The 25,266-nt window shown below is 42.2% G+C and overlaps 1 protein-coding gene across 1 annotated transcript; it reads left to right on the top strand.

Moving 5' to 3' along the window:
• The first annotated feature begins 236 nt into the window (after positions 1–236).
• On the top strand, positions 237–23,519 carry ttc9b (tetratricopeptide repeat domain 9B). The gene is made up of 3 exons (XM_034115348.1): positions 237–916; positions 21,089–21,271; positions 22,536–23,519. The coding sequence occupies exons 1-3, from the start codon at positions 469–471 to the stop codon at positions 22,628–22,630; spliced, it is 726 nt and encodes a 241-aa protein (XP_033971239.1). The 5' UTR covers positions 237–468; the 3' UTR covers positions 22,631–23,519.
• Positions 23,520–25,266: the final 1,747 nt, after the last annotated feature.

Here is a 25,266-nt window from a genome sequence, read left to right as displayed (position 1 = left end):
AATATGTAAATAAGATGTAGTTTACATACAAAGTATTGTGTTTTAATTCCTACGCTTATTTTACCATGTTTACCAAAGTGCATTGTTGTTTTGACAAATAATCTTTCATAACAGCACATTTCTGTCTTCGGTTTTCACCATAAAATCTGGACTGCAGCAACCAGCAACGCCTCACGACGTCTCTTTTTTTCTCCCACAATGCTGTGCGGTTGGGGTTGTCGTGCGTGCGCTGTTTGTGGTGCTGAAGCTGCGCGTGCTACCATAGATATTCACTCGAGCATCCCTCCGCGAGACGACCAGAACGAGGAATCAGGTAGCGACGGATGGGAAAATTGAGTTTGTTTCTGCCAGCTGTTTCAGCCTCATTCAACGAAATATAAGCTTAAATATTTTCGACATTTATTTTTGCTTAAATTCTTTAAACACACACTAACACCGCGGTATTTGACGCTGTTTTCTGCATCCTTTATGCACAGCACGCTGCTCGGGTCTTCCCCAATAAAACACACCTTAGTGTCCGAGCACCATGGCCCGCTCCCGGCACTCTCACTGAGAGAGATGGAAGCCAAGCAGCACCAGATAAAAAGCCTTAAAAGCTACCCGGAAACCGGTGGCCGGAGCCTGGCCGCGGCCGCCGGAGCAGACGGGTGTCGAGCCGCTGAAATGGACATGGAGGCGAAGATCCAGAAAGCCATCGACTTCAAGGCAGAGGGTCACCGCTGCTACAAGGAGAAGAAATTCCGGGAAGCGATCGGCAAGTACCACCGGGCGCTGCTGCAGCTCAAAGGGGTGCATTTGGTGGACGGGACCACGGGCTCCGAGGTCAACCTGCTGAACCAAGCCGCCGGCAAGCTGACCGAGGATCAGCGGAGAGCCGTGCAGACTACCGAGATCGAGTGCTACGACAACCTGACAGGTGAGCAGCACCGGTACACTTCCCACAAAAACATCCAGACCTCTGTAGCCTTCAGGACTGCTGACACCTTTGTTCGTTCCGGTTCACTGGGGCCACACAGCCAGGATATTTCTGCAGGATTTGTGCAGACGCAGGTAAAATAACAATGAATTCAGCAATAAATCATACTGTGTCCTGGCGTGATAAAACAGATTTCATTTGTGTATAATATCTGACCAGATAAGTGCATTATTTAGCCTATAGTATCACACTAAATGAACACATTTCAGGCTCTTAAACAGCCCTTTAAATTATGTGAGTGCTATTTCTTTATACAGCACATTCATGCCTTTTACACAATAGGCCACCTCATCAAAGTGTAATATTTTAATTGTAGTAAAAAGATTTTTTTAAAAGCCCAAATAAACCCACAGGGCCAAAACGCCTTATGTTATAATACATGTATGTATGTTTTCATTATGTATTTGTAAGTTCACCAGCTGTTGTGATGTAACATTGACATTTCACAAGTGTCTGAGGTGAGAAGAAATCCCCTCACCCATCCACAGGGTGATGTAAGGCTGTATACTACAGGGTTAACTGAGGAGCACAAAAGATTAACTCATCACTGCTCACTGAAAATGCAGCTGTTATTAGCCTATAGGTGCTACAAAAACATTCATCATAAAACTAGAGTTGCAATTAATGTTATTTTTCAGTGTCCATGATTTCTTGATTCATCACAAGCACAGCAGTACATCAGTATGAAGGCTCTGGGGCTTTTATTTTGAATGTGTAATGTCGGGAGAAAAACATGCAAAGGAGGGTGTGTCTTAGCTTTTGTTTGTCAAGCACCTGGCTGATGAAAGCACACGGTTGGTCAATGTTCCGTTAGCTGTTGTGATTGATATTGAGTGACATTGTAGCCCAATGTTGTTGTGTGTGTGCAGTCGTGCTATGTTGGTTAAATGCTCCTTAATTTATGTCATGCTAACAAGCAGTTAGCAGATCATTGGCTTTGCTACATGAAAGCTATGGTCTGCAGAAATGCTGTAGTGTAGGCATACTGTCTGTGGAGGTGTGTGTTGCAATAACTGTGTTTGTTTACAGCATTTTGTAGATTGCTTGGTATGGGAAGTATATGGGAAGACAGGCCTTATGGTTTTGTAGTAAGCTATTAATTAAGTGTGTGTCAGCTTTCACTCGAAGAAGCACTCACACTATAGTTACTGTAACATATAAAAACGTGTAAATATTAATATATTGCCTGTAGATTTGCTGTGAAATTGGTAATATTTTTTTATTTATGTGCATTTTAAGAAATTATTTTATTACAAAGCATACATACCAAAATAAACACGTAGATACATAAAATAACTACATAACAATCGACAAAACAAATTGATATTAATTTACAAGACAGCTTACACATACAACAATAATACTCATATGTACCTTAATATTCAGATCTCATCACCTGGTCATGATAAATGTTGTATTTTCTATAATTTACCAATTGTTTCCATCTTTCATCAAAGATATAAACTTGGTTTCCGATTCTCATGTATTTTCTCCAAATTGGTAATACCTGCGTCAATATATGTGCTCCGTATGCAAAGTGCAGCATATCCAGATGGATGTGGACATCCAGGAGCTACATGATGGTGGAGTTTATATCACAATACTTAAAAGACATATGAATATTATTTTGGGTCATGACGCGGGCAAGTGTGATGTAGTGTCTGGTAGCTTGTGTCCAGGTGCTGCCCTGTCAAACTGTCATGATGCATTGAAGGTCGCCTTGTTCTGCGCAGCGTTCAGGGCCCTGTCAGGAGCCTGCAGGGCGGCCAACTGTAGCGTGAAGAAGAGAGTGGGGGAGGGAATGAGAGGGACGGTAAAATAAGGAAGGAAAGCGGAGATTTAGAGGCAGGAAAAGCAATTAAAAGGCATAGTGGTAGTTTACAAGGAAATCGGTTGCTATGTATATAAAATCAATCCTAATGTGGTAATGATCACATTGTTATGCAGTCCCTGTCCAATTATTTGGACAAATTGTATTTCTATGCTTTGTTCTTAAAACGTAAAGCCAATAAATCCCCTTAATCATTTTAATTTAGAGCGATATAAGAGAGGAATAGTGGAGCGCGGAGGCACAGAGAGGAGGAGGAAGGGACTGCTAGAACGCGACAGGGAACCATATTTACCATGGCAACCATCGCCGGGCCTTTTCCCTGTTGTTGTACTAATCTCATCCCCTCCCCTCACTGCTTCAAACAGCAGTGTGTGTATTACACACTCTCTCACACACACTCACACACAAGAGACCTCACTTCAACCCTGCCTTGTCACCGTGACTGTTTACTACAATAGTGTTTATTCTGATTTAAGATGTTTATGTGATAGGTTAATAGAATATTTGATTTCACATTCCCGCTGATAAACATGGCCGTTTAAATGACTGAAGATCTCGGCTCCACACTGTGCCACATCATTAACCCTGAACTCTATCTTTTCTGTCCTTTTCTGTTTGTTCATCAGTACTTTCCCACTTCCCCTCCTCTATCTGTCTCACACTACAGCCAAATGGTTTCTACTGAGGATTGAGATATTTGCTGAAACCTGCTCACAAACCATTCATTTCAGTTTTTTAAACAGGCAAGGTCATTTCCCAAAAGAGCCGGGCACTCAAAACATTACATAAAAGAGAGAAAATAGTGCACTTATTGGGGACGATTCTAAGCTGTGGATGAATGCACATTTGGTGCTCTGGTGCGTATTTACAGCAGCAGGACGGTGGGAGTGCCTCCGCATGTCGCAAACTGTAACTGCATGGCTCATTGATGCGTTCCAATGTTTTGTGAACAGCAAGGAAGTTCTGTGGTGCAGAGGAATAGGATCAAGTATGTAGCTACTGGCTATGAGGATTGTTTGTTGTTTTTGGTCTTAAAATGACATTTCTTGCCAATAAGTGAAACATAAAACAGCAGAGCCTCACTTTTTAAAGAATAATTCATCTGAAATTGGAATACTCCGCATGAGGCTGAATCAATACGATCGTCATCTTTCCATAACTCTCATATTAAGATTTCTTGGTTCACAGCGCCCATGTCGGAATGATTCATGGTAGGTTCATCTGCTCGAGAATTAAAATACTCATTCTTCTTATCTTGAATGCCCACATATAACTTGAGAACATGTTGAATTCTTCTTTAAAAACTGTTAAACTAAACATTTGACTCGCTGGGATAGATGTGGCTCTTTTGTGATGAATATTTTATAATATTTTTACTTCCAGATAATGTTCTCCCACCCAACTCGGAATATATTTGCGCAATTACATTTCAAATATGACTTTCCTCAGGGGGATGTTATACATCTCATATTCATGGGTACTCTCAGTATCTATGAATATGAATCTATGATGCCCCTTTATGAGTAAAACAAAGGCAGTTATTTGATGACGGTTCATGTGTTTTTAAGAACAGAATAACAATAATTTCAGTAACTCCGGCTCTGTCTCAAATTAAGCAGTGACTCATTACTGTAATCCTGCTGCAGGTGTTGTTATGCGGCTCCACCTGGTTACCCAGAGTTCAGGCTGCGGTCGCCGTGGTTATGTGTGAGGAGCTGCTCTCTGATTGGTCGACTGTCTTTGGTTCTAACAGATAACAACAAGCAGCAGCACCAATAACAATAATAAGTGTGCGTGTGCGTGTGCGTGTGTGTGTGTGTGTGTGCGCGCGTGTGTCTGTGTCTGTCTCATCATGAACTACCCCGAGGAACAGCAGCTTGGTACGCGGACGTGGAGAGTGTGTGTTTTCATGCTTCAGTGTGTTAGTTTATGTGTGTTTGTGATAAGAGTGACAGGAGTTGCTAAAGGCGCTGCTTGTCCTGCCATTATTTCCCTACCCATTGCGGACACTGCTGATTTGTTTAAGTTGAGTGAATTTGTGTGTGTGTGTGTGTGTGTGTGTGTGTGTGTGTGTGTGTGTGTGTGTGTGTGTGTGTGTGTGTGTGTGTGTGTGTGTGTGTGTGTGTGTGTGTGTGTGTGTGTGTGTGTGTGTGTGTGTGTGTGTGTGTGTGTGTGTGTGTGTGTGTGTGTGTGCGTGTGTGTTCTCATCTTCTTGACATTGTTGTGATAAGGGCAAGCTTTTTTCTTTTGTTGTGCTACTTGTACTTTACATGAGTTTACAATTGTTTGCAAACTTTACAGTGCTCCTCTAAATTTCACAGGAAGAATATTTACATATAAATACATTTAATCAACATCTATTAGATTTCATGTCCATAAAATAAAAGTAATAAGTAATCGTTTATTCCAAAAAAGAAAAATATTCTTGGTTGTAGCATCTTAAATGTGGAGAGTTACTTCTTTCCCTGAACTGAATGAACGGACAAAACAAGCAATTAAAAGTGTCTCCTTAGTCTAACTGTAATTCCTCTACTGAATGATTCACCCACTAGCTCGGGTGGGAACAGTCTATATAAAGCAATCTTAGAGGAAATCAAAGAGAGCCTTAAGATGTTTTTAGAAATAGGAAATAGCAGAGGAATGAATGAGTTGATTTTGATAGAAAAAGTAGAGAGATAATGTGAATGTGTAACACTTTATAGTGGATTGAATGTAGTTAAAGAGAAGAAAAACAGATAAATAAGTCTTAGCCGATTCTGTCAAAACAGAAAGAGGATGGGTGACGAATGTCCTATTTGCTGGCCTTGTTAAGGAGACATATCGAGTCTGTGTGTCCCTGTAGGGCTGCATCTAAATGGGTTACACCATCACCTCCTACTGTGTCTGTCGCAGATCACAGTGGTGCAACATGTTGGCCAGAGGCAGACTCTGAGCCATCCATCCACCCACTGCAAACACACTGGGAGGCACATACAGAAATAAGAGTCAACTGCAGTTCGTTTGCTCTTTTTTCACTGAAATCGATCATGAAGAATCACTTTCACAGCTTGTCTCTTTACATAAACAGCAGCAGACAGACTTTATATCAGTTTAGAAGCTGTAATAAGTTGATATCCCTTTAGATTAGAAAGTGTACACAGAATAAACCGACTAGCTGGATGGTGTGATCGAGTCGTGAGAGTTTTCATTAACTCCTGCTCGCTATGATCTCTCTCTGACTCCCTTTGTTCCTCCTGACTGGCCCGATCTGCGGATGAGTCATAAGTCTCAGCCTCAGAAGAGACGCAGCAGGGGGGGGGGGATGAGTGAAATTGTTTGATTTGTAACACCAGCTACCTTTTGTTCAACTACGGCAGCTCCCAGCCACGCTGCTCGCCATAATGATGATCCAGCAATTTCCGCCCACTCATCACATTTCTTTTAAATTAGACAACAAATCAAAACAAAAACAAATGTTCTGTAGTGAAATAAGCGTACATTTGATACTAAGAAAAACGTTGCTTGTATTTACCTAGAGAAACCGCTATACCTAACATTTGCTGAGGGGTTATGAATACCATTTAATATTAAAGGAGAGGTATCATGGCCGTTTCCACTGATCATAATTCCATTGTTGAGGTCTACTAAAATAGATTTATATTGTGCAATTTTCCAAACTCACATTGGTTTCTCATACAGCATCTCTGTAAACTGCGTGTATTCACTGAATTTCACTCTCTGCCTTTAACGGCTCGTTGGAGCTCCAATAGCTCCAGCCCCCACCCTCCCTGTGAGCACAGTGTGCTCTGATTGGTCGGGACGTTGTGAATCGCGCTGAGCTCCGTGGAGGTGTTGTTTCCTTGTTTAGGATACATAGCGAAACACAGCCAAACTCATCCTGAGCACACACAAAGTCACAGCCGAAGTAAAAACAATAAGTGTGGCTTGATATTGAGTAAGAAAAAGGTTGATAAACGCTGTGAGAATGGGTCTGCAGAGAGAATTTGGCCGCGATCCCAACTGTCTGTTATCAGCCTGCAGCCAGGGAGGAGAAATCAGCAGAGCTGCCTGTGTGTGAGGAAGTCCGTGGATTGGTCAATTTCGTTCCTGGCCATTCACACGTCACAGTATCCAGGAAGTAAACAATGGACTGTGACGTATCTCCAACGAGGCGTTTTGGGGAGGTATTTTCTGTGTTAGAGTTTTACTCGCTACAGGGTGTACTTTGAGGGTTTTGACTCTGCACACCGTTTACATGCATAAAAACCTTCATAACACACAAGGGAACGGGTAATAACCGGAAAAGCATGACACCTGTCCTTTAAAACTCTTCCCATCAGTGTTTGTAGAGACCCACTGTGTAGTTGGAGTTTATAACCTGGAGCTCATGCTGCTTTATCTAAAGTAAACTCCACATGAAGTTATAATTTCCTGTTTCCAACCAAGTGAGCATGGTATTGTGTTCTAATGGTTATGAACACAATCATTTTAATCAGGGAAGCCACAATTTTTATGTCAATATTCAATCAGTCTTTGTAAATATAATCATCTGAACCAATTCCTAGTTGCATGCTATGTTGACAGAGAAAGCTGAGCAGGGCTGTGCCGGCAGTGTAACAGGATGCGCTGCATGCGAGCTTCTGATCCTAAAGTATCCTATACTTTGGCCTAGGGTAAATACAGCTGAATATCAGGGCCCCCCCCCTGGGGATGTATCCATCTTCATATCATTGTGTGCACATTTGACTTTGGCATGTCATTTTCAGTGTTGTAAAAACACAAATAGTAAGTAATATAGAATAAGTTGGCGTCAGGCTAGCAATTTTATCGAATCTCAGTCAGGCATAAATGCAATGTGTACATCGTTATAGCGTGCTTCCGACAAAAATCCAAAGTTTAATGGATGCCTAGCTACAGCATAAAGAAGCCGGGCAACTGCTACAAAGGATAGCATTAAAGGTGGGGTAGGTAAGTTTGAGAAACCGGCTCGAGATACACTTTTTGTTATATTCCATGGAATGCTCTTAACATCCCGATAGCAATGAATATCTTAAGTGCTTTGACAAAAAATCCATACAAAAATGTCATCTGTGGAAGACGTAGTACTGTAAAAAGCACGACCAATCATTTTAGCCGGCCCGGCTAAAATAACTGGATGGCCTACCTGCCTGTCAGCCTTCCATCTGTGCACAAACTTATCTCGTGCCCTCATTGGTCATGTGCGTGTTCGTGTGTGTTGGAGGAGGGGCTCTGTAAGGAAGTGGCAGATTTTTTCCGGTTGTGTATTTTCAAATTCTAGCGCACTCGAGCTGGTTTCTCCAAAATTACCTACCCCACCTTTAACGCTAGCTAACTTGCCTGCACCCCCTTTTATGACACCTAAATGGTTTGTTTATTGAAATCCAATCACACTTTTCACAATCGACATAAGGGCAAACCTATTTTAATACCATGAGTAATGCAAAGACACATGGATCATTATTCAGAGCAGATATTCAGATACAGATCACATGTACATACCGGCTGTAAATGTGTTTCCCATCATGTGTCCTGTGTTCAGAGCCTCGGGGCCACCAGTGAACCTCCGAACCATGACATGCAATTACAGGCCTAACATTACAGATTTAATGAGTCTGTTTATGGGCATCAACATCTGTTCCTTGCTGGACCAGAAATAAAACACAGCGTTCGTCATCAATCAAAGACACACATGAGCCGCAGTGCTTTCGCTGCACTTTCTCAACAGCCTTGAAAACGCACCACATCACAGACTCTAAGCACAGTCCTGCTGCAGGGGGGGTTGTATTAAAATAACGTCCGCTGTGTGTAACTGCACAGACGGGTTGATTTCACCAGTCCACTCCAACCCACTGCTCGTGAACAGTCGAGCTCGCAGAACACAACACAAAGCTCCTCCCTTTCATCTCCTGCCAGCTCCGGCACCAGAGGACGAGATGGACTGAGATAAGGGAAGACGAAAAGAAATGGGGAGGATAAACGTGAGATAGAGGGGTAGAGATGAGGGAAAGCAAGGCTGTGTGAGATGAAACGCACTGTGCAATGTGCTTGTAGGAGGATGGTGAGTAAAGCTGAGGGGAATAAATGTCATGCGAGGGTGAGAAGGGGGATGGGGGTGAGGTTTGGTTGGTGTTTTTTCTCTTCTCTCTTTGCATGTACGTCTGCCATTGGAGAGGTGGCCAGAGCCTCCATGTGCCAGGGCTGCAGATGGTGTAGCTTTGCTGTCAGGAGTACGACTGGCACTCCCTCTACTGTAACACTCACACTGTACTCGGCCTGTGCCATCTCTAAAAAAAACTCATCTCAGCTGAGAGAAAAAAGGATTTGGAGCATGGGAGCAGGGGTGAGTCAGTAGAAAAGATGAAGAGGCTGAAATGGGGGAGGGAGCGAGTGTACTGGACAGAACTCTTAAATATGATGGGATTATATGACCGCTGAGGGGGGTACGATTTTATAGGAGTGACAAGTAGTGAAAGAGAGGAGGAAAATGCTCGCCTCTATGACCTCTTAGGGAGAGTTTTTAGAGCTGCATTTTTATTTATTATTCTATTGTGAGGAGGATACTGAGAAATCCAATTCAGGCCAAGCTGATTTATATCAGAGCCCTGGCAGGCCCTGATGACTCCTGTCACAAGAGTAAATAAGACCCAGTCATCTGTCAGGAAGGAAAGAGAGGAAACAGGCAAGAACTCAGGAGGAGGGAGAGTTAAGAAGAAGAGGCGAAGGCAACAAGCAAATATTGTTATGATGCTTATCGTCACATCTGTTTTGATTGAAGTAGGTATAGTTGAATGATAATTGTTTTCCTCCATAGTAGAGTGATCTGTGGTAATCCAAAAATAAACTAATGGAATAAATAGAGAAGTACATGCTTGATGCATAGTGAGTAAGGTTGCCATGTTTGCATATTATGCCTTTACTCTCTGGGCCGCATTGTTTTTTGGTTTTGGCTTGGCAACATTGAGGATAATGCGAGGTGAGCCAATACTCAAAGATTAAGTCATCATTTCTGTTAAGCGTCCCTCCTACACCATTACTATCTGCAGCGGTTATTCATTTGACAAATGCTCTACAGTTCAGATGTTCTTAATGCTTGTAGACAATGTAGGGAAAATGTATTATAGTTAGTGCCAACAATGAAGATCATGTTCCACTACAGTGCTTAACACAACAAAATAAAACATAAAGATTTACAAAATGCCATTTATCACTTTCTGCTGCCACCTCTTATTAAAATGCTTTCGTTGTGCCAATTTTAATGGGATGTGTTTTGAGTTTAATATGTATACGTGTGATTTAGATTTTCAGACTGTAATCATGTTCTGATGTGGACTGGCAGTTGTGTGAAGAAATGAATAAATTGAAAGCGTCTGTCAAAGCTTTTTTTTATTTGTGCGCAGTTGAAAGTCATGGCATCAGCTGAGAGGAAACTGAAACAGATGCCCTGTTCTGACACCCTCACAGTGAGAGAGAGAGAGAGAGAGATGGAGAAATGCAGAATATTCATTCTTCAGTAATGAGAATTTGCTGAAGCTATTTAAGCATATCTAACACCCTGTGCTCCGGCGGACAGTGCGGAGTAAACCAATTGGCTGTTTATGATTACCCGCAGAGCTCAAAGCTGATAAAAAGCCCATGTTGGTCTCTATCTGAGCTCTGCCTACTTCCCAAACATGCTCTGCGGGGGTTGACATTGAAAACTCGTCCTTGTTACACGCTGTTTGTGACGGCAGTGAAATGTAAAGGTTGTGCTCATCTTGCTTATCCCTCACTGACGGTGATCCTCAGTGGAGCAAGTAACCAGCACTTTCACACCAGTGCTGTCAAATAAAAAAACTAATATGGAGATCAATGTGAAGCTAAAGCTGCTATAAGCAATAACTGTATACTAAAAATAGATGAAGTGACTGCTTATCTCTCAAGCCTGCAGATATGAGGAGCTTTAAAGCATCTGGCGGTTACTATCTGAATGATACGGAAATTCTAACCGCATTTCCAGAACATTTCAATATAAAATGCAATAAAAGCACGTTTCCCATCACTGCATGTATTGACACATTTGGAGTTGTGCACATATAAACAGCTAGTGCGGATATCTTTTTTAATTAGGTGAAACTATTTTGGTTTATGTATTTATTTGAGAAACGTCTCCTCGTCGTGTCACACAGATCTGTGTCCGTCTGCCATTTTGTCTCTTCAGTGATGTTTAAATCGCACACGTTTGATTTTATGGAGACATGAACTTTCCTACTTTAGCAAAAACCTTTTGGGTGATATTTCAATGTCAAAACAGATAAACAAGCAGATACAAATTCACATATTGTTTGAGTTGACTCCTACCACACTCATTAGCATCTCAGGCAACTGTTTCTGCACAAACATCTTAAACAATGTCATTGTACCTTTCTGACAGACACAGTTGTTAAATAGCTGTCAAACAAAGTGCAGCATTTAGCTGCTAAAGTTCCAGGTGATTCTTTCAGGATTAGAATGACAGAGATGTAGGGCTTGGACTCATCAGGTGGACACAAATATCACTGCGAATGAATCGTTATGTTGCTCCGTGTCTGCTCGAAGTGCAAATATTGGAGTAGGCACTGATCCATATTGGAAGAGAACAGGCTGCCAACACGTGGCTGTATCTTTTTTGGTAATTACGGAAGCCCATGCTTTAGTCGTTACTCCAGTTACTGAAAAAGCTTGAACTACCTCCCAGATTAAGGCTGACTCGATGCGATTGAAAGCCAAACCATTTGGCAGCTCTCTCTGTTGGCCTTTCTAAAGACTCCCTCATCTATCTTAAAGCCAGCATAATGCAGAGAGCATGTTTCCCACAGCTACTGTTGTTGCACCAAATGGGTTGGGTTATCATCACTGTGTCACTGTATGTAATAGTGTGTGTGCTGTGTGGAGGTGTGTTTATATCAGGTGCACCTGCTGATCATTTGTTTTGTTTGTTACAAATAGAGGAACAGTTCAAGGAGCCTTCATTTCTGTTGACCGCAACTTACTGCTTTTGTTCGCAAATAAACGTAACACAAAAAGTAAGGCCATTTGTGTTTGGTAGATGATTTCTATGTTGTAACAATGCTTTTTGGCAAACATGTGGTATTGGCAGAGGAGATCTGTCACATTTGTCATGGGCGCGCCCCACATACTTAGCTCTGCTGCTCATCCCACAAATGCTTGTTCCTCACAAATGAGGTACCATTGGAAAGGTAAGAAAACAGGCTTTCCAACGGTATAACATTATTATATATTGCCAAAAAGCATTGTTACAACATAGAAATCATCTACCAAACACAAATTGCCTTACTTTTTGTGTTAAGTTTATATCGCTTTGCATTGATTTATTTTGCCACGCATCACATGATATCGTAACACCGTACGCAACGTAACTTACAATAAATTGAATTTTACTCAACTTTGCAGTACGGCTTCTTTGTATTGATAAAAGAAGTCGAACAGACCTCCCTTCATTAGCCCTCTCAGCAGCTAAATTCTTTCTTTGCCGATAGTCGCTACAACTACTAGATTATCTGAACAAACCTGAAAAAAATTAAGTGTGTACATTTTAGCATGGATGGCCTTAATCTGACTGTACATTATTAGAGTGTGTGTGCAGAGTGGGTCGCTGTTTGACAGTAGCCAAAGGTCTGCTGAGCAAGACCAGACTCTGCTTAATGTCCACAGAATATCAGATAATGGCCCGGCTAACAGAATGATGTCTCTGCCCGGGAGTTCAATTACAAGTGTCACCTCAATAAAAGTCTTGCTTATTCTTTATTAACTGCACTTATCTACTGTTTGAATGCCTGGTTTTACTTATGAGAGTTAAAGTACTAAAGACAGTACCAGATCCTTCTTTGGCCCTTGGACATTTAAGGAAATAAAATAATTGTACCGGTTTTAATGAGTTAATTAAAAAATCATGGCTACATAAACTGCTCTTCATTTCCTTTTGAGGCCTCAATGAACCTGAATGACCCCCCCGAGCTCTGTAGGGTTACAGCACACACCAGAAGAAACTGCTCGGAAATGGAGATGTGCGATGCAAAGCAATAAATGGTTTCATCTTTGGTGGGGAGTCATAGAGAAGACAGCTTCCTCACTTGTATAAATATTTAAGTAGATGACCATTAATCCTGAGTCAGCGACTATTTCAGGAGCGCAGAACAATGTCGGAGGGTGTTTGATGAAGTACGGTAGAAGGTGGAGGAGCCTAAGTTTGGGTTTGAGGATAACGATGTGCGGTAAAAGTGAAACTGAAATATGGTTTCATCTCCCAGTCATGGAAACACTCAACATACTGTGTGATTTACAGTCAGATAAAGGAGCAATAAGTCAGTAAGACTATCGTATAAAACTAACGGCCGCCATTTTAGATAAGCCCTTTGCGTGGTCTCTTGACACAGAACGGTAGCGTGTTGCCTACGTTGTAACACGTGACGATGCGTTGAGTATCATAACCTTGGAGTGAGGTTAATGCAACAAATCCCCTTGGTTTCGAAATACAATATCTATTTATGTATTTTGTAAATTAGCTAAAGAAGTAAAGGCTTGTGACTCAGTGACGTAGCGTTACATTACATTGCACCCCGTGACATAGGAGCATCATTGTGGGAATGAAAGTTCTTTGCTTGTCTGACCCATTTGCTGCCAGCGCTTAGTAAAAAACCAGATGGGTAAACATTGGATTCATTTGAGGTTCCTACAGATGCTAAAGGGTGCCATGTACATTGGTATACAGGCCAATACCCACACGTCAGTAGTGAGACCAGCCTGCTCTGTACTATAGGAGATTCAGAGAGGGGGGGGTAGCATCCCCACTTAAATTGCTACTGCCTGTGAGATCTATCAGAATAATCTGGCTACTTTACTTCACTTCCCACCCAGGATTAGTGTTGCACTGTGGGTAATCCCTGCCCATTTGTTTGATGTACCAGCAGTTTACAAGCATGACAACGGTGTCAGTGTCATTAGGGGATCAACATGACAAGGGGTGGGGGGGTCCAGACAAAGCCTAGAGCCTGAAAGAGCCACCTCTGTGTTACATATTTAACACTTGTTGATAAATGAAACTCCAAATATATGACTGTGTATTGCTCCTTTTGAATTAGACCAGCCATTGTCTAAGTGTTGGATTTGATGACAATGGTCTGATATTAACAACATGAATGCATATGCTTTAACTGGTAGCTGTAACCTTTTATTGAACTAACATACGCATGAGTGATTATTGTCTAATCTAACTCTTGGTGAATAAGCACATTTCCCAAAATGTTGAATAATTCCTCGACCCAAGGCCATGGAGTTCTTTAAGGTGTTTCAGCAAAGAACATTTATGTTAGTTATGATGGAGTATTCCTGTTTGAACTACACTGATCCCCCATTATCTATACACATTTACCATTGAGTTTACCCCACTCACGCAAAACATTTCCAGTCTGTACTCCTCATATTACTCATGCTCATTAATCGTAGCTCTGACTCATTTGTAATGCTGGTCCCGGCACTCTACATTCCCCCACTCCTCCAGAGGAGCCTGTGGAGGCCTGTGAGACGCACACAGTCAAACAAGAGCAATAGGAGTGTAATTACGAGGGTTTTTTGTCACCATATGGAGCTGCGTTAGTCTTCCGCTACAGTGTCACATAATCAGAGAGATCATCTGCACCACTTGTTTTAAGTCAAATGGTATTTGATGACAAGATGTCCTCTCTGCGTAATGATAAATCTCAGCATTCATTATGTGAATTTCCGCTTCGGGAAATGGCCTATTTTATATTCCTTATGGCACATTTGAGTGATATAAAATATAATACAAACACTTAGCTTCTGTATTATGGGAGCTTCCTTTTAACAGCATTAGATAATGAAAAACAATCCTTACAACAGCTCTGAAATCAAATGAGGATCAAGATGAAAGCAGCAATTCTCAGATATTGTGACAAAAGAAGAAGCAGATGTTGTGTGTTGAAGGTGGAGGAAATGCTGTGTCATCCCAGCGCTGACGAGCCCTTTTCATAAAGCGAGCTGAGAGCGGTAGCCTGTCCCTCTCAGAGATAGACGTTCACAAAAGGCTTTGGGTGGAGCTATTCATAGAGACAGAGACTGTCCGAGAGGAGACATGTGACCTCAGCATGTTGGATCGGATTCTGCTCAGCGATTGAAAGTGTGAGAGGATTTCATGATGATCACTTTGCACGGTTCATTTGTCTGTAAATAGATATTTTGCAGGGCATTTGGAAAGGAGATGGTGTAAGGTGAGGACAGTGTGGTGCACAGTGACACTGCGGGAACCAATGGAGGAGCGAAGGATGAGGGTTGTGTGTCTGAGTGAGAGTGAGGGGTCTCTCCGTCTGCCATTACCTTCGTGCAGAACTAATTACAAGGTGATCGACAGCAGACTAATCAGCGGGGCCTTGGGTGGCTTTAATTAGCCGAGTCGTGGTGTTGCGCCTGGTGTGATGGAGAGGAGGGGAACACAGGTCCAGAGGGAAGGGGAGGGGATGTCGAGCAAGAGAAGGAGGAAGGGTCAAAAGCATTTTACACAGGATCACTGATCTTTAATTACATCACGACATTACCTCTTCATCTCAATTTAATATTTTCTCGCGTATTTCAAGGCATGTTAAACCTCATCAACTTTTAGTGTTTTCCACTTTTATATTTGAGCTCTTTTCATCTGAACTGTTCCCTTTAATGTCTCTCAGCATCTTTATGAATACAAAAAGGCTTGCAAATATCTGAATACTTTACATTACATTGCATTTAGCTGACGCTTTTATCCAAAGCGACTTACAATAAGTACATTCGACCAAGAAGATACAAACTTGAAGAAAACAGAATCATATAAGTACATCAGGTTTCATAGAGCCAACACATTTCAAGTGCTACTCAACTAGCTTTAGATAAGCCAGTCCTTTGTTAGAATATAAGTGCTTTGTTAGCAATTCTTTGTTAGTAATTCTATCGCTCGAAGCGGAGTCGAAAGAGATGTGTTTTCAGTCTGTGCCTGAAGATGTGTAAGCTTTCTGCTGTCCTGATTTCAATGGGGAGCTCATTCCACCATTTTGGAGCCAGGATAGCAAACCGACGTGTTTTTGCGTGTCTTTCACGATATTTTATAACTGGATTAGGATGTTTATAACTATATTGTCAAGTCAAGAAATAAAAAGTCCATATGAGATATATGGATATTCCATATATTATATTATTAAAGTGTCAAGGGTCGTCTAATGAAAGAAATATTGCAGTTTGGCTAACGCTTTAGTTTGCGATAGAAACCATGTATATATTAGACATCTTTATATGGCTTTGATGATATATATAATTTTGTGGCTCAGGCTTAATCCAATGGTTACTCTTTTAATTCGTCCACCGCTCAGTCTGTCATTGGACAATCTGAAGAACCGCAATGCATTTTGGGCGGTTGAGTTTTGTCCAGTCATTTCATCTTAAAAACATTCAGGGATTTCTGGTGTACACCAAATCCAACTACAACAACAACAACACCATCTGTGACGATTATAATTATTAACCATCACATTTTGTGCCTTGCTTCCTTCCCTTCTCTTATCCTCTGTACCTTTCATACAGAAGTTCTCTTATGTCCCTCGGCTGTGCAATATTTCCTTGTCCACGGGTATAATGACCGTAAAGATCTTCTGATTCTGATTTAGATGTGTCTGTGCTGTCTCTATCTCTGTCCTATCTCTGTCTCTCTTGTCTTATTTTGGCTTCCCACCTCTCTTTCTCTCTCTTTCTCTTTTATACCTCGCAGGCTTTGGAACTTCAGCTAAATAAAAACGTCTCTATGTAGGCTCAGTTTTTTCCGACATGATGCCTGAGGCGAACACCGGGGTTCCTGAGCATGTGTGAACCACTCCCACTCACCTCCCCTCTCATTGGACCAAACGCAACAGAAAAGCACATTCACAAACTCACACTTGAATGCTGTTCTGCACCTGTTGGCTTTGTTCTGGGTTTCATAGTTCCATTGATTTCCAATTTCCTGTGTTTCATCTATTTTTACCTCCCCAAATCTGGCTGTGAGACAGGTTCCTCAGAAAGTGATCGTCATGACGCTGACACTAAATGTGCACACACAAAGCCAGTGTCGCAGCTCATTTTTCTCTCCCTGTCTTCACATCAAGTTCCTCATTAAGACAAATCCATCTTGTCTGCACCACTGATTTTCTGTCTGCGGTCACACCTCATTATTCTTCGTTTCTTGTCTCACATGTACTCATAAAAAGCTGTTGAATACTGCATTTTGAATCAAAGCAAAAACTAGCAAGCATATCTGCTATTCTGTTGATGAAGAGGGATTGCCTTCCGTTCATTTAGACGTCAAAGTTTAAGGTCATGGTTTCAGGATCTTAACTTTTGATTTGTATGGATGTGATGGGCCGTATCTCCTGGTTAGGGGCGATTTCTTTGGCTCTTGATGAGGTCTGTCACTAATTATTGTTCACTTAACGGACAGAACATCATTATTTTCCACATCCCAAGGTGGCATTTTCACATTACTTTTTCAAACAACCCATTCAAAACGTAATATTCAGTTTGCCAGCACATACGACGGAAAAACATTATATTCTCACATTTAAGAAGATGGAGAAAGAGAATTTTGAGAAATATTTGTTTTGCTCGTTTATGAGTGTATGTTCCAGGACCTATTGGTATTGCACTGATTCCCAAGCTCTGAAAACCTATTTCATTCAGAGATGAATCCTGACTCATAAAGAAAAAGGCATTTTTGGTTAACGCCTAAGCTATAAACAAGCCTTATCTAGCCTGTCGCAAAACACAGTTTGGCCTTTTTTTGTGGCTCAAAAACTGAAATCTATTGAAACTGTTGGTCTCATTTTATATCAGTGATATGTTATTATCTGCTAATAAGGCATGATATGAGATCAATAAATCCCTGTTATTCTTATCTTAAACTCCATCTTGACTGTAGAATCTTAGGGATGGGTGTGATTTAACTTCTGTATGTCATGGATGAGAAGAGGGAGACGCACCTTGTGGAGATCTGCAATACATACTTTTTTTTGTTAAGCCTGGTATCAATAGGATATAAAGCAATGATCAGACAAGAAGCATCAGTAATTTCAGTTTTGTGTCGTAATCATCTAACATCCTTTCTGATTTATATTGAAACCCTTTGAGGTAGTCCTGACCTCCAATATTTGGAAGCACTGCCGTTAAACATTTAAAATAAAAAAACGACACAAACAGAAAGCCCTCAGACTCACATGGCTCTGTCTCTCATTGACTGAGACACCTTGGCTCCGGTGATGTCGTTCTGCTGTCTTTATGGGGCCTCTGTCTTTCTGTGTCCCTGCCTGCTCCGTTGGGCCTGTCATCATCACACCCTTAATGCATCTCACCACACTCTACATTTCCTCTGGCATGCCATCCATCTGCCTAATGGGCCAGCAGGGTGTGGCCGGCCAGCCATAGTGCACACTGTGCGTGTGCGTGTGTGTGTGTGTGTGTGTGTGTGTGTGTGTGTGTGTGTGTGTGTGTGTGTGTGTGTGTGTGTGTGTGTGTGTGTGGTGTGTGGTGTGTGTGTGTGTGTGTGTGTGTGTGTGTGTGTGTGTGTGTGTGTGTGTGTGTGTGTGTGTGTGTGTGTGTGTGTGTGTGTGTGTGTGTGTGTGTGTGTGTGTGTGTGTGTGTGTGTATTATCTGTCTGTTGTCTGTGTGTGAGTGCCAGTGAACTCTCTAACTGCGTCGGCCATTAGGCCATTATGGAGTGTAACTGAACCCTCTGAAAGCCGCTCTCTACTGCAGGGCGGTGATGGGTGTGAGGAGGGACGGGTGGAGTCATGTCCGAGTCACACGGTTGTAAAAACAAATAGAGGAGTGGACTCTGGAGAGAGGTGTGCAGGAGAGGTGGGCGTCTGAGGTGATTACCACTGTTCTGAGCTGACTTATGAGCACTGAAGACGGGGAACAGATTCCTCCTTTCTGCTCTGCTCATGAGCTTAACTGAGAATTAAAGGATTTTACACTTCTTTTCACCAGACAGGGTGTGTACATCCTTCTAATAAAGATGGTATTAATTCACTTAAAGACTGTATTTAACAACTTTCATACAAGAAACTGCAAGGGTTGACAGGAGGAAACAACTAAATAAAACCGTTTATTAGACTGCAAGACCCAAACCTAGGAGTAAAGATTTCAATACACATCTCATTTTTATAGAGAATATGCATCAAAGATTCATATGTGTAATGGAGGTTTTACTAAGGGTATCATTTTGAGGTACTGGAGTATTTCTATGTTATACTACTATCACTTCTAATCCACTGCAGTACACTACACTACAACAGCTTTCTTCATTTTATAGATTGAGATTATTAACACAAAATAAATGAACAAATACATTATGACACATTGATGTTAGTTTTGCTACCCATCTGTACCTGGGGTTTTCTTACTATGAGAGGTCAAAATGTCAGCTGTGAGGTTATACTTCATGAATTTCATTAAATCTTTCCATTTTTATTCTGTGTTAACCAGCAGGGATCTCTTGAGAATATTTAGAGTAATTATAATTAGAAATAATAATCAAGCAGAGTATATTTTAAATGGCGACTGAGGTAGGGGTAAAGACAATTTATTAATAATTACTTGGCTACTCTAAAGCCCATCCCCCCCATGTTAACTGCATATGACGGAGCAGAGTTCATGTCCACAGCTGTGAGACTTGAGGCAGTGACCCAACACACACACACAGACACACACACACACACACACACACACAGACACACACACACACACACACACAATATGCCGCAGGAATCGAATAGACATGTCACTTTAACGTAAATACCAAAACACATTGATTGTTATTGAATTGGTCCATCCTCTGATGTCCATGGTGAATTATTTAGTGTGTTGCACTTGAGTTGTTGTCGGGCCGACCCTGGACAATATGTCTCTGAGGCTCAGGGGGGGATGACAGGTAGAGGACCACAAACTGCTTTTAACACACTCCCGCCTCACTCACCTCACCCTGTAGTGTCCCTCAGGTCTCACCTCTCGCTCTACAGTCTCCCACATATAAACCTCATCTTCCTCCTCCCATGCCCTTCGTCCTTGCCTCCCCCCCCCTCTCACTCCTGACTCACCCTGCCTCCCGGCTAATAGATCCTGACTCGTGTTATTCACAGAGCTGTCTGTCTGTGTGTCAAGGGCACACTCGGGGGGGGGGGGGGGGTACAAGGAGAGAAAAAGGAAATGTATTTGTGATGTATCATCAAATAGATCAAGGCACTGGATGGAAAGTAGGATGGAAACATAAACCTCAAGTGCTTGTGATCACCAGAGGGAAAGTGGTATCTGAGCCATCAGCAGGCATTTCAAAGCTTTAGTGGACTAAAAGCTGTGTGTGTGTGTGTGTGTGTGTGTGTGTGTGTGTGTGTGTGTGTGTGTGTGTGTGTGTGTGTGTGTGTGTGTGTGTGTGTGTGTGTGTGTGTGTGTGTGTGTGTGTGTGTGTGTGTGTGTGTGTGTGTGTGTGTGTGTGTGTGTGTGTGTGTGTCTGTCTTTACTAATGAAGTTATTCTGGTCTAAGCTGATCTTAGCAGCGCTGAAGAGAGTTGCTGCTGGAACACACATCCATGCCATGAAACACAAGTGTTTTACATTGCTTTTTTGTTCGTTTTTAAGATAGCAAAGTGCCAGTGGCTTCAGTTTTAGATCTCCTGCCCTCTGATCTGTACTTCACTGCTCACATCTCCTCCCAAAGGTCCTCTGTGGTAACTGTCTCTCACTTGATCTCTGCATCTGCCCTTCAGCTCCTCGTCCCTCCTGCTGTCCTCGCTGCTCACAACACATCTGCTCAGTCAGGAGAATAAGACTTGAATATCCTCAAGATTTCGTCCTTAAGATGATAATGTCCTATTCTAGTATTCTGCATGTCAGGCTGATCAGGCGCATGTATAGTCATTACTGTCCTGCCCGGGGCTCTAACTGCTTGCACGACCTCTTTTTGTGACGTCTCTTCGCCGCGAGACGTTTAGTGTTAATTTATTTATAGTCGGCTCACTGCCATCCTGAGGAAGAACTGTGGAGGCTAAATTTCACTGTGTCCCTATTAAAAGGCACAGAATGAAATGTCAGCAAATGATCCCGTCTTTGTTTTACACTCATGGGACGTACTAAACTTCCCTAAATGAGACTCGAGGCAACTGTTTTAAATGAGTGATTATTACAATACATTTTTAAGCAAATGACTTACTTGTTCCCACCCTTTTCTTTCTTTTCTGCAGCGTGTCTGTTGCAATCAGAGCTGGTGAACTACGAGCGGGTGAAGGAGTACTGCCTGAAGGTGCTGAGCCACCAGAGGGATCACTTCAAGGCCATGTACCGAGCCGGCATCGCCTTCTATCACCTGGGTGACTACGAGTGTGCCCTACGCTACCTGCGTGACGCCAAGAACCGCGAACCCTCAGGTGAGCCTGTGCATTCAGTTACACTCGCATAACAAGAGGCATGGATACAAATATAAGTATTGTTGCGAGTCTAAGATGATAAGTAGGTACATTGAATTATAGTTGAGTGGATTTATAGTTCATGAGATTAATGTTAGGAAGAACTGTATATAGGAAATATGATAAGCAGCCATATTGCTTTATAACATGCAAACTTTGTTTAAAATGTAACATGCTTGGCCTCTTAGATCAACCAATATAAAGACATGTTAACTGCTCAACTTTTACATTAGACAGTATAAATATGTATAACATTTTAACTCATGGTGCGTTGATAACTCTCTAATACGTTAGTTCATTTAGCAAGCAAGCTCATTGGTATTCCTACCCTATACTTCACACTCATAATCACACATGACCCAGATCATCCTCTCCACCAGCACTCCACCCTCCTCCCTCTGGATGAAGGTGTAGATAGATACATGTGCATAAAAGCCCATCTTAGCCTTAAAGGTGGGGTAGGTAAGTTTGAGAAACCGGCTCGAGATACACTTTTTGTTATATTCCATGGAATGCTCTTAACATCCCGATAGCAATGAATATATGAAATACTTTGACAATAAATACATAAAATAAATCTGTGGAAGCCGTAGTACTGTAAAAAGCACGACCAATCATTTTAGCCAGCCCGGCTAAAATAACTGGATGGCCTACCTGCCTGTCAGCCTTCCATCTGTGCACAAACTTATCTCGTGCCCTCATTGGTCATGTGCGCGTTTGTGTGTGTTGGAGGAGGGGCTCTGTAAGGAAGTGGCAGATTTTCTCCGGTTGTGTATTTTCAAATTCTAGCGCACTCGAGACGGTTTCTCCAAAATAACCTACCCTACCTTTAATATTACCTTTCTAAATTACAGGGAATCCAGAATGCAGTGATGTAGGGTTTCAAGTCCTTGTATAATCGTGTGTTATGCATCTGTGTCTTACCTGTGTTGTGATATGTGCGTGTATGTTTTGACTGCATGGCAGCTGCGGAGATTCATGGGAGTAGTAGTTTATCCCAGTTGTGCTGTTGGTGATTGGTGGTTAAAAATAAATGACACTTTATGGCAACCATGGCCAAATTGTAGCTCTGTTAAAACAACTTGTAATCTCTGACATTAAAGGAGCATAATGTAACTCCAGCCCTTTGACTAATGACATTACAATTATTTAATCAATGATGTGCCTCTCCCTTTTATTTCAACGTTCTGCCTCTCATCCATTCCACTTCCTGTCCCCGTCTCAGACACCAACGTGCTGCGGTACATCCAGCTCACAGAGATGAAGATGAGCAAGTGCAGTCAGCGAGAGCGAGAGAGCGGCAAAGAGACCCAGGGCTAACCCTCGACCTTTCGACCCCCTGACCCCATCGACCTTTGACCCCGCAGCGACCCTCCCTCTGTCCTCGATCGACTCCTGGCAGCAGCACAGCCCACAGACAGAAGAGACGGACCCAAACACCCGCCAGCGATGGATACAAACGGGAGACATATCAAGCTCTGTCTGCAACCCGACCTCCTTCTCCTTCTCTCCCCTCTTCTTCTCCCCCTTTTTCTCCCTCAGGTGCTGTGGCTCCTCTCCGTAGACAGTCGATCAAACATAAAAACAAAACAAAAAATGCTGTATTATACTCATAGGAAAAAAGAGCTTCAAAACATAGATATTAATAATTGACATTTGCGTGATTTAGTAAATGTTTAAAAGACATGAGATGCATTTTGTTTCCGCTCTCTGACTTCTCTCTCTCTCTTTGTCTTATTTCAAACTCTTGAGGAGAATAATGGGGATTGTGAAGCTCGACCACACCAGAAGGAGAGCATGAGTGTGTGTGAACATGAGCAGGGGATAGTGAGGGGTGTGTGACACATATCAAGACCTTACCCCAATTTGATTGTACATCCTCCCCCAGCAGGGCTCCCTGGGGCCCCTTAACGCAGACTGTGGGACTAGCTCGGGAAGTCTTTCATCAAGTAGAGAAAACGTCTGCCTCTCTGCTTAATCTATCGCTCTACTGGCTCTCTTTGCTTTCCTGGATGCCGTGTATCTCACTTTATGGACCGTTTTCTTTTTCAATTCAAGGGCTAAATCAAGTGTTTGAAATGTTTATTTTGCTTTTGGTGTTCATCAAACTCAGTAGAATTGAATCTGTGTCTCAGCGTTTCGCTAAACTGGTGTGTTTTGAGTCTCGTGTCCAAAGCCCCTCCTTGGTCGTGGGTCGTTGTTAGGACTGTCGAACCCCCCCCCCCCCCCCCCCCCCCCTCCCTTCCCATCTCCCCCGCCACCCTCGTTCTCCTGTTAATGATGTCACAACGGAAAATAGCCAATGGGATCAGAGTTCCAGCGACCGCTGTTGGCTAGATGGAAATCCACTTTAAAGTTTCACAGTGAGAAACACTTCAAAATGTCTAGTCGGAGGTCCAACCTTTTATCACTAATGCTGAAGCTTCCCAGACATCGATAACACACGGAGGAGACTCTGGGCGGCGTTAGTGCAGGGAAAACAATCACACACACACATCTGTCCCGACAGGCAAGACCACCATCTAGGAGCACTCATCTTTAGTGCACTTCAACAAGAGTGTGCCGTTTGAGATGTCTTCCTCTTTAGTGTGTTGACAAAGCGTCTGTGTTTGAAAATGTTTCCAAAACACAGAGCTGTAAGGACAGATAACACACAGCACTAAAAACACTACTGATGATATGGTTGTTGATATCTATGGCTAGCTGTCAAAATATACATAGATAATTTGCTTCTCTTGTGACTTGTAAAGCCAAATCATTGATAATGCAAATATTGCTTTTATGATAGATTTACGGCAAGCTTAAATCTGCCTGCGCTGTTCTGCAGAAGGTCGGATTGAGGATTTATGAAAGCATGACCTGAATTTCCCTTCTCTCTGATGTCATGAAACCCAGTTTCCTCTTGTGCGGGCCCACCTCCTGCATGTACGTGCGGCTCCAGAGAGTTACTTCAGATGTATGGGATGGGGATTATATCTGCTCTATTGCTTTCTGTCATGGCATGCTGCCACACTGTTCTCTCATACCTCAATGTTATCCATTATGCCCCTTATGAACACAGAAGGTGGTGACAGACTGTGATCACAGCAGTGGAATATAGATCAAATAAATGTGAGGGAAGAAAGAGGACTTGAATGAACAGGGTCACATTCTGCCTCTGCCAAGGTGACAGATAAGACGTTATTCCACTGCGTATCCAAAAAAGATGTGGGAGATGAAATCAAAGAAAGATTTCCTTTACCCATTTTTCAGTGACCTGCTAGGAGGTAAATAGGGACAGAAGTGTGTCAATGGGTCTCTGGAGAGATGGCGGCATGCGCTGAGGGGACCGGCATGATACAGAGGGGCTCAGTGGGGGGGGAAGTAGAGCAGCTGCAGCAGAGACACAACATTAGAGGATCAGAGCTGGGAGATTTATTATTACACATAATTTGGCTAAAAGTATGGAAACCTGATACTTGAAATATTTGATTGCCATCTCATACACTAATTTCATGTGTTAATCTTCTATTATAACAACCATTACTGTTCTGATTCAAAATAAAGTACAATTGGACTCTCAAAGTAATGGCTACTGTACACGTAGGGCACTATGTTGTCAATAGAGACCGATGTCAGACCAACACTAGACGGCTGATTCACAGCTGAGATTCGGTCCTGTGAGAATAAGAAAGTCATAGGCGTTAATTTTTTGGAGCAGCATTACGTTTTCCCCCAACTGAAAGTAAGAGACCCGAACAGAAAGACCAGGGTTGTCTACTGAATTGTGTAAGCCATATGCTGAACATGATATGACATCGATTTTATCAATATATATAAATAGCTATTGTGTTTTCCTAGTCTTAATGTTAGTGTAACGTTTTCTTAAAGGAAAAGTTTGACATATTGGTAAATGTTATAATAATGATGCTGCAGCAGGTTAGCTTAGCTTAGCACAAAGACTGAAAAACAGGTGG

Source organism: Trematomus bernacchii, unplaced genomic scaffold (genome assembly GCF_902827165.1).
Source record: "Trematomus bernacchii unplaced genomic scaffold, fTreBer1.1, whole genome shotgun sequence".
NCBI classification, from domain to species: Eukaryota; Metazoa; Chordata; class Actinopteri; order Perciformes; family Nototheniidae; genus Trematomus; species Trematomus bernacchii.
The sequence above is the reverse complement of the archived record's forward strand: the minus strand, read 5'-3'. Positions and strand labels throughout refer to the sequence as shown.